At 36.3% G+C, this 14,601-nt stretch overlaps 2 protein-coding genes across 2 annotated transcripts; both read right to left on the bottom strand.

Annotated features, from left to right (window-relative positions):
• Positions 1-897: 897 nt before the first annotated feature.
• On the bottom strand, positions 898-3,827 carry LOC120260565 (probable ADP,ATP carrier protein At5g56450). Its single transcript, XM_039268065.1, has 2 exons — positions 3,233-3,827; positions 898-1,654 (listed from the first exon to the last, which is right to left on the bottom strand). Exons 1-2 carry the CDS (start codon positions 3,590-3,592, stop codon positions 1,010-1,012), a joined length of 1,005 nt encoding a protein of 334 aa, XP_039123999.1. The 5' UTR covers positions 3,593-3,827; the 3' UTR covers positions 898-1,009.
• Positions 3,828-4,742: 915 nt separating this feature from the next.
• On the bottom strand, positions 4,743-9,005 carry LOC120260090 (heterogeneous nuclear ribonucleoprotein Q-like). The gene is made up of 8 exons (XM_039267533.1): positions 8,936-9,005; positions 7,578-7,660; positions 7,376-7,499; positions 6,799-7,214; positions 6,492-6,684; positions 6,279-6,399; positions 5,666-5,705; positions 4,743-4,778 (listed from the first exon to the last, which is right to left on the bottom strand). The coding sequence occupies exons 4-8, from the start codon at positions 6,958-6,960 to the stop codon at positions 4,743-4,745; spliced, it is 552 nt and encodes a 183-aa protein (XP_039123467.1). The 5' UTR covers positions 6,961-7,214; positions 7,376-7,499; positions 7,578-7,660; positions 8,936-9,005.
• Between the last annotated feature and the right edge of the window lie 5,596 nt (positions 9,006-14,601).

The raw sequence follows: 14,601 nt of genomic DNA, 5'->3' as shown, positions 1-14,601 counted from the left end.
CATAGTTTCACACTCGTGCATAATAAACTCATAATTGGCAAATTATACTAGAGAGTAGAGACTTTGGCCCTGGCCTGTTGATCCTGAGACAATCCAAACAGCACAGGATTAGATTTTTAGCTCTTTCCGAGTGGTATTTCACTGATCCTCCATCTCAACTGCAACTGCATGGGAGTGACTCAAACCAAATCCTCGAAAATAATAAAGTTTTATAAGGTCTTTTTGGTCCGCATCATCACAGACATATCTATTTTACTTAGTCTCCTCTGATGAGACAGTGCCCAGATTGTCAACGCCTTGCCTTTCGTGAGGATCGAAATTTACTCAACAAGAAATTTTGCCTTAACAGTTACTGTCATTGATCACTACTCTAGGACTTCAATCACTGGCTACCTGATTATTAGGTCATCAACTTCATCTTTCTATAAAATTCTTCTCTTGAATATCACCTAAAAAAAAATTTCACAGTGGCCACTATTCCAGAAAGTTAGCAATCCAAAGTTCCAGATTTTTATTAAATGAGAGAGAAACCCGCCATGGCAAAACTACTATAGATAGAAGATCCAGTAGGAAAACCAATGCTTCCCTTTTCTTTTTCAGTTTTATCTGAGACTTAATTATTAGTAATGAACTTACTTCAATCGTTCTCTGAACCAAAGACAGGGTTAAGGCATTACACATGGCCTTAATTCTAATCAGATAAAAAAAAAAAAGGCACCAAAATATAGGAGAACATAGGAAAAACGTAGCCATCAAGGGATTTCCCATTTATTAACAAACAAGTAGAACATTACCTACATGCCAATTACGAAAGGCCCTAGGAAAACAATTCAATCAAGACCTTTTCTCTGTATACATGTATTCATTAGTGGAAAGAAAAATGAATCAGTTAAATACACAAAAAGTCATTTTACTAGGCATGCAAGCCTTCTCACCTCTATTTCCTTTAGATTGTGCTCATTTGTGAGTCGAAAAAAATTTGAGGCATGATTATTACCTCCTGTTCTTGTCACAAACCACCCCATTTCATAAATTTCTTGACTTCATCATACAAAACCAAGATCGCAGCTGCTCCAGTACTTCTAAACATATTAGAAACTGCTCCGCGATAAAAGGAAGCCACACCCTCCATCATATAAATCTTCTTCCAACAATCTAGTGTGTTCTTGTACATTAGTTCTTGCATCCCGGACTGCATCATCATCCTCCTTCGGACAGTGTCTAACGGGTACGATATCAATCCTGCTGAGGTAGTCACAGCCTGCGCCACGAGCCAACGTTTCCACAGAGGTGCTTCCTCCATCTTTGAATGATCAGAAGTAGTCATGTACTCCTTTGCTGTGTCGAAACCACCAAAGTAAAGGCCACGGTGGACAATCATGCCGTGGAGGGAAGCAGGAAGACCTCGGTAAATGCCCCGAATCCCGTCTTTCTTGTAGATGGCACGAAGAAAGTGGCAGATTCCTCTGAATTCACGCGAGTCTGTGCTGCCAAGGTCAGCAGCGAGGCGGGTGTGGGCAATATCAAGTGGATAGATGATAACTAGTGTGGTGCAACCTGCTGCAGACCCTGCAATGAAGTTGGCAGCTGCCCCAGAAAAAATATGGGAATTCTGTGATGCTTCACCACCCTTTAGCATGGCCCTGTACAAATCCTGTGCCAAAAATAAAAAATAAAAAAACTCATGTTATGCACCACCCAGGTATCTTGAAAAACAAGATGTTGTGGATATAATTTAAGTTGCATTTATTCCTAGCAATAACGCTTAAGACTTCTGGAATAAATTCTTAAAGGAAATATGCCAAAAATCACATAGAAATAGATTGATCCAATAGACCTCTGACCAGGATAACTCATACAAGTTGTCAGTTGAAGTCAGTTTCATCTTTTCTCTATGTTGGCACAATAAAGGCTTATTCTATTGATACCAACTAAGGGCATGTAAACTAAACTAACGTGCAGTACCCACTATAAATCTCGGAAGGTTGCATAAAAAGTACATGGCGTACTTTCACACTTTCCATAATGTCCTATTCTAGAAGTTCATAGATACAGGTAAGCAAATAAATTAAAAGAATACAACGACAAAATTCCTTCTAGTGATCAAATGAACAAAATTCGGTTTTATAAACTAAACTAAAAATACACAAAAAAGCAACAGGCCTTCATCAACATTAATACATTATCAACATGCAAGAAAAATACCTGATATTCTCAATATACACGTATATAATAATGTAAATGAACTAAAGAGAACAACCATTGAATCACAATGCCAATAGTCCACTTTAGTGGTAAAAGCTGTACATACTATAAAGTTAGAGAAATAGAATAGAATAGAATCCCATTCATTGGCAAATAATCCTCCTCAAGATGAAATGATAGATTTTTGGTAGATTCCCCCTTTATTAAAGGTGATTGATAATAATTATCGACCATACTTCTCCCTCTCTTCATTTTACATCAACTAAATTAGTAAAAGTTCAACCTTTTATTGCATGCCATTCACCCCCATTAAGGTGAACATCAGCCAATAACTTGTGACGGTGATCTAGCAAACAAATTGTCAATACAGATAGATTTTCATACCATTATTTCCATCCTTCAAGAATTCCTAGAATACAACCCCAGGCCAATAACAATAGTTTGATCCCCAAAAGCATATTGAAAAAGAACCCTCACAAGATTTGCTGGTTTCTATCAACATCAATTTAATAATAACTAAAAAAAAAAAAAGTTCTGATAAAAAGCTACTGTCACATGAACTATAACCCATCCAAGAGAACAAAAGAATTGATACAAAACCCTAATCTTTAATAATTCAAAGCAAAAGTTCTAATTCCTTCTCACAAGATCACCACCTTTTGACCACAAACCCCACAAAAATCCAAAGAAATTCTCAAACTAGTTTTTCCAAGAACCAACAACAAACACCTCATAAGCATCTTAATTAACCTATGAACCAAAAAAAAGTTGACACAAACCCTAACCTTTTCCAGATTCCTTTCACAAGATCACAAACAAACAGACAAAAGAATCCAAACAAATTCCCATACAAGTCCTCTAAGAACCAAGATCAAACACCTAATACGCATTCCCAACAACCCACCCACCACCAATCCAAATTTCCAAAAACACCAATCCAATGAAAAACCAAAACAAGAATGCCACCAATCAACAAATCAAACATCAAAAAAACTGCCCCAAAATCAAATCAAATCAAATCAAATACCTTGAGAGAAAAGTTCAACGCGACGGAAGGATAATACCGAAGAACACTAGTCCCATTGCCACGCCAAAGCGACATCACGCCCTCATCCCGAACAGTACGCGCGATGCAATCAAGCATACCACGAAACCTCCGACGCCGAGGTCTACCTCCAAGACCAAGCACAGAAGCGTTGCTCTCCTGCGTCTGGAGCAGCAACTTCGCGCGTTCGATCGGCGCAACAACGGTGTGCACAACACCACCCATCGCCGCTCCGGCAAGCATATCCCTCTGGAACTCGCCCGCCCATCCCTCCTCCCCATTCCTCCTTCTCCTTCTCCTCCTCCTCCTCGTCCCTTCATCCTCGTCCTCATCTCCTCCCATTTCTTGGCCTTTCTTTGTTTTTCTTATTCCAATTTGGGAATTGGAATTAACGCTATTCCAATGGTGCTAAACCGGTATAAAAATGTTTAGTTATGTGGGGGTTTTTTTGTGAATATGTCCCTCATTATATGTGTATTTATAGATTGGAGGGGTAAATGACACGTGTCAGTTTATGGGGGGATTGGTGGAGGTATTAGGTTTTATTTGCTATGATGGACACGCATCTTGAGGGAATTTTAATGGATGAGATTGGATTAGATTGTTGATGATGATTAGGTGGTGACGTGTGCATGCTCAGCCCTGCTTTTGTTTCTCTTGTAGGGGTCTTTTTCAATTGGCACTTTTTTCTTTTTTTATTTATTTTTTGTTCTTTTGTTTGATTTTAATTTAATTTAGTTTGAAACTTGAAAGCAACATGACATGTATGAACTAAATTATGTATAAATATATTGTATAATCTTGCTTTGATGTTTGACTCGTTAGCTTAGGATTGATTATTTCTGGTCAGAATTGAATTATGTTATTTATTAATGTTCTTAATTTGGATTGATGACGAATTGAATAAGGTTACATGTATAAATTAAAGTATAAATCTCGTTGAACTAATTGGACATGCAAACGGATTTTATAAATTAAGATTAAAGATATTTGTAATTATAATTAGTATAAATATTGAACATAAACAAAATAAAATTGTTTTGAATACTCACAATGAATTATTCGTAGCATCATTTTTTCATTAAACTGTTACCTACCGCAATTTATAACTTTAATTCATTGATAGTGAAAAAAAAAAGGTGAAAAAAAGCCTACTCACTAGAATCATATTGTTTAAACTGAATAATTTGATGAATTTTGACCAAAAAAAAGAGAAATAAAAAAAGATGAGAAGGTTGCTTTGATTTCAAGCTTGAACTTTCATTCATGATGAAGAACAGTCTACTACAAGGTATTTAAGGCCTATACAGACCAAAAGAATAACCAAAAAAAAAGAAAAGGAGATATGACATGCCACAAGACAAAAGAAAGCTAACATGTTAGTGTATTTCAGTTGATATTTGCGAAAATTCACAACTGTATGATCACAATGTCATGTAACAATTTCGAGAGGCATTAATACAGGTTGAATTTGCGCTTTTGAATCATATCGTTACTTTGCTGGCCTTCGCCGGATCTTCCACTTCCACTGCAGGCAATTACAAGAATGACGAAGAGCAGTAAACAGACAACCGCAATCAGTAGTGGGGCCGCAGCTGAGCCGGTTGACAGTCAGCCCGGTCGAGTTCGGTCGATAATCGGGTCGACCAGGGGTCTGAACAGGGAAGTCGATAATAAAATATTAAAAAATATATTATAATAATTAATAATGATAAAAAAAATAATATAACTTATATTTTTAATAATTAAAAAACACAATTAATTAAAAATGTTATTTTAAAATTTTATTTTATATATATTTGTTGATTTTAAAAATATTTAAAATAGAATTAAATCTAATATTTAAAATTTTAGGTTTATATAAAATATTAAAAAAATAAAATATTTAAAAGCCCTAATCATCTCCCACACTTCTCTATTGGGACTCACAAAGAAAAAAAACAAATTAAAAACATCCCCTTTTCTTGGGACTCACTAACGAGGGAATAAAAAAAACTATTTGAGTGCTCTCTCTTTCTTTCTCTTGTGTCTCTCTCTCTCATTCTTCTGGTCTAGTGGCCTTCACCGGCGTCTCTCTCTCATTTCTTCTTGTTCTTCTCCGGTTCTCCCTTGTTTCTCTCGCGCTCCCCGTCGTTGCTTGAAGTCACTCGCCATAGAAATTTTTTATGGCTGATATATGGAAAATCTCACTTTCTCCCGCCATAGAAAATTTTTATTTTTTTTTTAAATTTTAATTCTTTTAACCCGGTAGATCCGGCCGGGTCAACCGGTTTCCGGGTTAACCGGCCGGGTCACCGGTTTTTGGCCGGGTTACTTCAACACCGAGTCGAAGGGGGTAGCCGGACCGGCCTCATGGCCGGTTCCCGGTTTTTCTGGTCGAACCGGCCGGGCCGGTCCGGTTTTGACAACACTGACCGCAATTAGGATCAGCAGACAATTTTGACATTTCCGAGATCTACATGTAAAATGTAGTTGGGCTTGAGAATCACAAACAATCATCAAAATTCGAAATTGAAGATTAATGAATACAGGTTGGACAATAAAATACAATGTGTCACAATTGGCCTGATGTATATATGACACAAAATAGAATGAAGAAAATCTTTCATTTGTTTATCAGCATGTTATACACGGTGAGAAATGAAGCCATGACACCTAGCTTTAAAAGTGACATGCAATCTTAAAAAAGTGAGCCATGACACCCAGCTTAATCATTTGTTATAGAAAGAAGAAAATCTTTCATTTGACGGCATGCAATCTTAAAAAGTAAATAAATAAATAAAAGTGAGCCATGACACCAGCTTAATAGAACTGTCAACTAACATGCATTTGGAAAGTGGTCATCACTTATCAGCTAAGATTATTGGCACCAATGGTGTACCTGGTGCAGCATAACTCCAGTCAAGCATTGGCTGAAGCATATACAACAACTTAATATTGCAGGAGTGGCATGCATCTCAAGCAGGAAATAAATACAGGAGCAACTCACCAAAACCACTTGTCTATTTATGTTCACAATATATCATACCTGCACATATTGTCCATTTGGGAAGGACAATTTGGTGGCAGAGGACCTTTCTGTGTATTAGGTCCTATTGCACCTTTCTTTACAGTTTGAGCTTTTCCAAGGTCGCACTCAAGGACTCGACCTGTCATTAAACCAGTAAAGTGGCATAAAAGGGTGAACCACAGCCAATACCAGAAGAGTAAATAGAATATTTATGGATAAAATATTTTTTACCATCTAGATGGTGTCTCTCAGAATTCCGTAATCCTTTCTTGGCTGCTGACCGCTCACTAAAATGCACAAAACCATATTCACACTTTGGAGTTGGAAGGTCCACAGTATTGATTTTTCCGTGGTGCTCAAATGGCCTTCTCAAATGATCTTCAGTCACATTATTAGGTAAGTTTTTTACATAAATTGAATTCACCTGGAAAAATAAACAAAGGTCAATGCAAGCCAAAAGTTCTGGAAAACTCCACTTTAACATATAAACACATCACAAAATGGAGAGCCAAAAGTAATCAAAAAGACATTGTAGAACCTGAGAAGCTGAAGGATTATAGTAAGTCACCGTAGGCGCATTACCATCCAGTTTGAATGTTGGATCAGACATTTTCTCTTTACAATATTTTGCACAATCATGGTCACGATACTCAACAAAAGCAAAATGCTTATTACAGCCATGATATGTATTCTTTATCATAGAACAGTCAAGAATGAAAACAAACACAATGTGTGAATCAGAAAAAGGTGAGTAACACAATTATTTCATAGTTAATGCAATATCCTGGGAGATAGGTGTCTGCAGTTTACCATCACCAAATCCACTTTAGTGACTCCAACACCTATCGCTTCCACCTTTTCTCTCAGAACATCTTCTGTCCAGTGTTTAGGAATATTACCAATGAATAAGCAATGTTGTTTTTCTTGAGCTCTTGAGCACGTTACTTTCTTTCCCTGAGACCAAAGAAAAGCCTCAAACAAAAAGAATCTGAAGGCTGAGCTCTATAAGAATAAGCACCTAAATATTTTCTCTATCATATTATCCAGATCTGCTTGTTTCATTTTTCTAGGTAAGACCAAACATCTCTGAAAAATAAGCAACAGCCAATATCTACCTCCTCATTAGATTCATTTGGTTGTACAGGTTCTGCTCGTTTAACAGATTCAGCTTGCTTAACAGCAGCAGCTCGGTCCTTTCTACTATGCATCTTCTAATCCAGAAAAACTCTTGCAAGGAAACTGCAATAGGGGCACAGAAGCCAGAAGCATTTGGAGATGGAAACAAACATATTTGGAAAGGAAGGGAAAAGTCGAGACCCCCAAAAGAGTTCCAGCGTAAGAATGGTGATTCGAACCAAGCCATAGCTTCGGGTCGAAGGAGAATCAATAAGCAAGAATCTCTGTGGGGTGATAGCAGAGCAGTAAAAATTGAGATGAGCAAGATAGATTTTCATAATGACAATTAAGAGCACAACACTCAATATGTGCCATCAATTAAGAGATCAGTTTCATGAGGCATAGCATCAGCCTGAAGCACAGATATTGTCAAAATACAGTTTATGGTGTTATTGCATTACCAAAATTTAGATCCATAAATCAAAATTTATAAAAAAAAAAGAAAGCAACAAAATGAGAAATACTAAATAGAAAGAGTATACAGTAAAATGAAGAGCCAATAATACTGTCAAATCAAACTATACATACATGAGATACAACAAACAGTATCTATGAGCCAAAAAATGGATAAAAGACATCATAGAATCACAAAGTAACAGTGAAGCAAGAGCTCTACAGCTTGGATGCTAAAAAATGCAAATCAATGCTATCAAGATATGAAGGAGCCCACCAATATTGAAATTTTAATCTAAAACAAGGAACAATTTGCTGCAAACTGAGTTCCAAGAACTGAAATTTTTGACAATAGAACAAGAATTTAATTTTATGAATTTTATCCACTGAAAAAAGTTGACCAACGTTATATTTAGGCACTATAGATAAACACCTTCAATCCAAAAGACCTGACAACCTAAATAGGAAAAAGAAAAGAAACAAAAGCAAAAAGTTAATGAGGGTCTAGATTATTCATATTGAAGGAAATTACAGGACAGCCTTTTCTAAAATAGATCATTTTCTTAGCTTCTTTTTCTGTTTCCCAGTGCCAAAAACACACTCTAAAAGCAGTTTTAGCCCATGAACAGCATGAAATCCTTCAAAAATCACCGAAAATTCACACCTCTTAAAAATATCAGGAAATAGATGGGAAACTCCTAATTCAACATCAAGAAAATCACCAAATAGATGAAAAATCCAAAAAAACAGAGAAATAAAAAAAGGCAAACAAGTAGTTTGGATCTAAGAAAATCAAATGACATCCATTTTCTAAAAAAACATCAATTTCTTAGCCTTCCTTTCTGTTTCCCCGCATTCCAAACACACTTTGAGGCAATTTTAGGCGACGAACAGCATGAAATCCTTAAAAAAATCATAAAAAAATTCACACATTTCTCAAGAAAAACACTGGGAAAAATGATGGGAAAAAAATCGTAATTGAAGAAAACTCAAGAAATCATCAACAGAATAGATGCAAATCCACACAAACATTCAAATGATTCCAAGAAACCCGAAGATATCTGAACCAATCATCAAGAAAGAAAGAATCGAGAGCGAGAGCATACCAGCGAAGCTGCGAGAGTTCGACGTCGACCAGAAATCACACCTGATGTGGTTTCGTTATACGAATGTTGAGAAAAACACTTCGTTGTATGCTTTCAAAAAGAGAGAAATTTGCATAAAAAGTCCCTGCGTTTTTATTTATATATATTAACAAGCTAAATCATAAAATTATTTATCCCATTATCCTTTTTAAAAATATAATAAAAATACAATATATATATATATATATATATATATTTATAATACGCATGATGCGGAAGACATGTCCCTGGGTCGGGCCACATTCATAATTAATAAAATTTGAGCTTGCTCAAGTCCGGCCTTACCTAGTAATACAAGTCTTCATTTTTTCAGTATGCCTAAAGGGTATGCCTAAATTTTTATAGCATTTAACCAAGATCCGTCAAAATAGATTTTTTTCATCAAATAATAGATAATTTATAAAAAATTAACAATAATATTAATTTGTGAACACTACCCAATATTATTCTACAAAAATAAATTAAAAATCAAAATACCAAATATACATTTTTTTGTTCAATTACAATAACTAAATTTAAACTCTTATAACCCATTTTTAAAAACTAAATAAATCAAACTGGGTCGGCCGGGCATTTAACAATAAAAACCAGACGAGGTCTTTTTTAGAAACGGGTTTCATATTTTGTCCAATCCTAGTCATCGAGCCTCATATATTTGTTCAAACTCTCAATTTTCGAGCGAGCCTTTGGAGTTTAGCGAGTAGCCCAGCCCTTGGACAGGTCTATGTAGAATCAACAAGTTTTTTTTATATATAAAATTTGATCCAGGGAGAAACTTTTTAGAGGAGATATTTTAAAAATGAAATTTTATTTTTATGAAAATAATAAATGTTTATTATAAGTACAAATTAATTATTTTTATTTCAAAATTTTTTTGGTTGAGGGAATAATTCTTATCCCTAATAAAATATGGGGTAATTATCGCCAATAACATCCAATAAAAGAACTCCCTACCCCTTATTAAATGCAAGCATAGGGTTAATATAATTCATACAGTTTGTCAACTGTCCAAATGCAAAATAATCTCACTAGATATATATTTAAGAAACTCATTTTTTTTTTTAATATTATGATCAGATGTTGAATTTGATTTATGTCTCATCATCTTTGTTAATCCTCAATAGTGATGTGAGTATTGATACAACAACTCTTGTAAAACATCACTTGACTTCTAGCAAAGAAAATAAAAACAAAAAAGAATCAAAATAGCCTTAAATATTTTGAACATAAATGAAGAAAATCACATAAAAATATAACTCATTTTCACCGGTAAAAAATACACTATATTAAACAAATAAATATCTACCAATTGATAATAAAAAAAAATACAGAGATGTATTAGTGAGTAATAAAACATTCAATACTAACTTCATTCCAATCGCATCTGACTAGTAAACCAGCTTTCAATAGATCAAATCCAATTCAAATCTTTTAAATCAAAATTTTTAGTCTAACAAAGAATATGATGTTGCGGATACCAATGGTTATCATCAATCAATGTTATTTTGCATTAATTATATGCATTTGCTATCCATTCTTCATTTGCTTGAAACACTCACCATAATTTGGTCACACAATTACCATCCTGCATTTGTTGACACAAATCCTCAAGGATTCCACAAACCGTAGGAAATATACTACTGAATAGCATGCAAATGCTACAAACTATAATATGCAAAACACAAACTACAATAATAATTTGAAAAATAGCTAGAAATTTTCATCCGCAGAGTGGCAGTAGCATCGCCTAACGATGAATTGGCCTCGCGCGATTTGCCGACCTCACCCAAGCGCACGATACACCAACCCGGGAAGCAGAACTCCGTAGCCTCAAAGACGCTTCGGGTCGAGATATCTCAAGAGCACCGCAAAGGTTCGAGCAGAACCATAACACAAATGTTTAGGGTTTTTCCCGGCACGCAAAAAGCACACCTCGGCCTGCACGTACAGCACACCCGGAGAAGAATATGAGAGAAAGAAGTAAGCAAGCTAGTGTGCTTTTTGGGTTCATGGCTTTGGACATGCATTTATAGGAGAGAGTTCATTAGCAACCTTTCAAAAATAGGCAATGTGGGACTAAAAAGAATCGAGGGATTTGGTCTGAGCGTAAAACATGTGGGGACCAGTGGGATCCCACAGGATCACATCTAACAATCTCCCACTACCATAACCCATACGACCAACAACGATAACGACGAGCAACAGATTTTCGAAGATAATCAATCAAAAGTAACGATCAAAAGAATAATGAACGGTCACCGAACCTTGGGTTTTCACCGATCAGCTAGGTGCCTGAAGACTTGAACCTCAACCTCGTTAGAGTTTTCAATCGATGAGATGGTAGAATCGAGTTCTTGAACTATAACTCTTGAATCGAATTCAACTTTTAATGATAATCTGTGATTGTACTTGACAAACGGGCTACGCGCCATCGGGACTAATAACTCTCCATGAAATGATATCGAGCGCATGGCTACACAATGCGCCAACCCCGCTTATCCAAGTGCAATCACAAGATTATCATTAAAATTGAATTCTAATTCAAGGAGTTGTAGTTCAAGAACTCGACTCACTACCATCTCTATCGCTTGAAACTCTAATGAAAGGTTAAGGTTCAAGTCTTCAAAGACACCTTAGCTTGATCGAAAGTGAAAACCCAAGGTTCAGTTGTTCATCCCTTCATTATTCTTTTGATCATTTACTTTTGATTGATTATCTTCCCAAAAATCTTTGCTGCATCTGTTATCATCGTTGGTCGTATTTAGGTTATGAGTGTAGTGGGGATTGTTAGATGTGGGTCCCTGTGGGTCCCACTTGGTCCCACATGTTTTACACTCAAACCAAATCCTCTAATTCTTTTTAGTCCCATATCGCTTATTTTGAAGAGTTGCTAATGAACTCTCCTATAAATGCATGTCCAAACCATGAACCCAAAAAGCACACTAGCTTACTTACTTCTCTCTCATATTCTTCTCCCGTGTGCTTTTTAGTGCACTGAACCGAGTGTGCTTTTTATGCGTCTCGAAAAACCTAAACATTTTGTTCTCGTGGTTCTCTCACCGAACCTCATGGGTGTTCTTGGGATATCTCGACGCCGAACGTCATAGGCTACGAGAGTTCTTCATTCCCAAGTTAGCGTATCCTCGCGCTTGAGTGAGGGTCGGAAAAATCCTACACGAGGGAGGCCAATTCATCGTTAGGGCAGTGCTTACGCACGCCTACCCCAGGCTGGAAATTTCTAACTGTTATTTTTGAATTATTATTGTAGTTTGTGTTTTGCATATTATAGTTTGTAGTATTTGCATGCTATTCAGTAGTATATTTCCTATGTGTGACTCTTGGAAACGGCTCAGTAGCACACGAGTTAGGGAGAGGACGGATTTATTTGAAGATGACATCTGGGAAAGTTCTAGAGGAGGGTTCACCCATCTCAAGTACATTTACTTGCGGTTTGGGTGGACCGGAATTTTTGCTGACAGGTTCAGTCTTGCGAAAGAAGCAATCTCGGGCAACATGGTTTGTCCTACCACAAACAAAAAGCAAGATGTTTAGGACTTTTCTCATAAGGTTTAGGAGCAGAAGATTTGGGTTGCTGAGAGGTTTGAGAACGAGAATGGGTTAGCTTCCTCAATTCTAATGGTGTTGTAAACTCCTACAAGGTCCAAGGAATCGATCTTGTGTCTAAGTCCATTCGCAAAGCCTGACCAAGAAAGTGGTAGCTTGTTCAGGAGAATGGACACAATGTGGCTCTCATTGTGTACAGTACCACACTTCTCTATGGCACTAAGGTAGTCCTGAAAGGTGTGAATCAGTTCTCCCATCTCTACTCCGTCTACCATCTTGTAGTTTTCAAACTCTATGCTCAGGTGGCTAATCCTAGTAGCATTATCAGGGCCATACTCCTTTTCTAGGGCACTCCATATATCCTTAGCAGTCTTATAATCAAAGTATTTATCATAAAGACGATCAGAAAGAATGCTAAGAATTCTATGGCGGCAGTGGAAATCGATCTCTTTAGGAGTTTTACTAGGAGCTAAGGAGCTAGATGTTTGGTTTACAGTCGAGATGGATAATCGGCGAAGTCCACTAGGATCAAGATCAGAAGAATAAGAATCAGAATCAGAGGATAGAGTAAGAGCTATGGATACTCCTAAGGTGTACAACCAAAATTCAGCCTGATGTTTCCACCTCCTAAAGTTCACCTTACCGTCAAACTTGACAGGTTTACACGAAGTATCATATTGTGCATCCATGTGTGTGTAATGTACGTTAATCAGGTTCACGGTCTACTAATGTGACACAAGCAAGTTTTAATGTGCAGAAATTGATTTGTAGAAATATAATACTGTAGAACTATATGTACAGGAATACGAGATGCAATATTATATGTATGAATACAGTATACAGGATATCTACATATAAAATATAGCCTATAGTATTATGCGTACAAAATATAATATTGCAGAATACAAACTACAATAATAATTCAAAAATAACAGTTAAAAATTTCCATCCTCGGGTAGGCGTGCGTAAGCACTGGCCTAACGCTGAATTGGCCTCCCTCGTGCAGGATTTTCCGGTCTCACTCCAAGCGTAGGATACACTAACCCGGGAAGGAAGAACTCTCGTAGCCTAGCACGTTCGGTGTCAAGATATCCCAAGAGCACCCGCAAGGTTCAGGCAGAGAACCACAGAACAAAATGTTTAGGTTTTCCAAGCACGCAAAAGCACACCCGGGAGAAAAATATGAGAGAAGAAGTAAGTAAGATAGTGTGTTTTTGGGTTCATGGTTTGGACAAGCATTTATAGGAGAGAGTTCATTAGCAACTCTTCAAAATAGACAATGTGGGACTAAAAGAATGAGAGGGATTTGGTTTGAGTGTAAAACATGTGGGACCAAATGAGATCCAAAGGACCCACATCCAACACAAACTACTTTTGCACCATGCGGCATTAAAAACATTAAATTTTGCGAGTATGAATTTGGATTTCAGAATTACCTTCCACTTAACACTTTCCCTCCTCTTTTTAATTGATTTGGCTTTTGTTTTAGGTGTAGCCCTGTCATCTTTTTTCCAATTTAATTTGCACAAAAATGATCTAAAATTCTATTGTGAACAGTTAACCTTTTTTTTTAAAAAAAAAAAAAGTTGCCCTCCATTTTTTTTTTGTTCAAATGAATCATATCTTCTAAATATAATGTTGCATTTCTACCACATCAATAATTTCGTGATCTGAACTACTTAAAAATTTAATTATGGTGGCTTCTCAATTCTCCTATACATTAGCTTGAATCATAGCAACTTCCGTCTCCTTGTGATACTGGCCAACAATTTTTGATCCTTGAGCTAGGAGTTGCAATTTTTGAAATAAATCCCTATAATCAAGATTACCTTCTCATCTTCTCAATTGTCAATACACCTTTCATAGTTCCTTCACCTATCAACATAAGTTGATCCCACTAAATAATAGCATAGTTAGTAACTCAATAACATTGATTTTTACTTTTTTTTCTCTTTGGTGTAATAGTGATGGTCAAAAATCATCTTCATCTTCTTTCCCACTAAAAGTCATTTCTCCTTTGGAATGGAAAAATCTTTTTTATGTTTCTAAGGTTGTCAATTCAC

This window comes from Dioscorea cayenensis, chromosome 5 (assembly GCF_009730915.1).
Source record: "Dioscorea cayenensis subsp. rotundata cultivar TDr96_F1 chromosome 5, TDr96_F1_v2_PseudoChromosome.rev07_lg8_w22 25.fasta, whole genome shotgun sequence".
In the NCBI taxonomy this organism is placed as follows: domain Eukaryota; kingdom Viridiplantae; phylum Streptophyta; class Magnoliopsida; order Dioscoreales; family Dioscoreaceae; genus Dioscorea; species Dioscorea cayenensis.
This window is presented reverse-complemented; position numbering and strand designations above follow the sequence as displayed.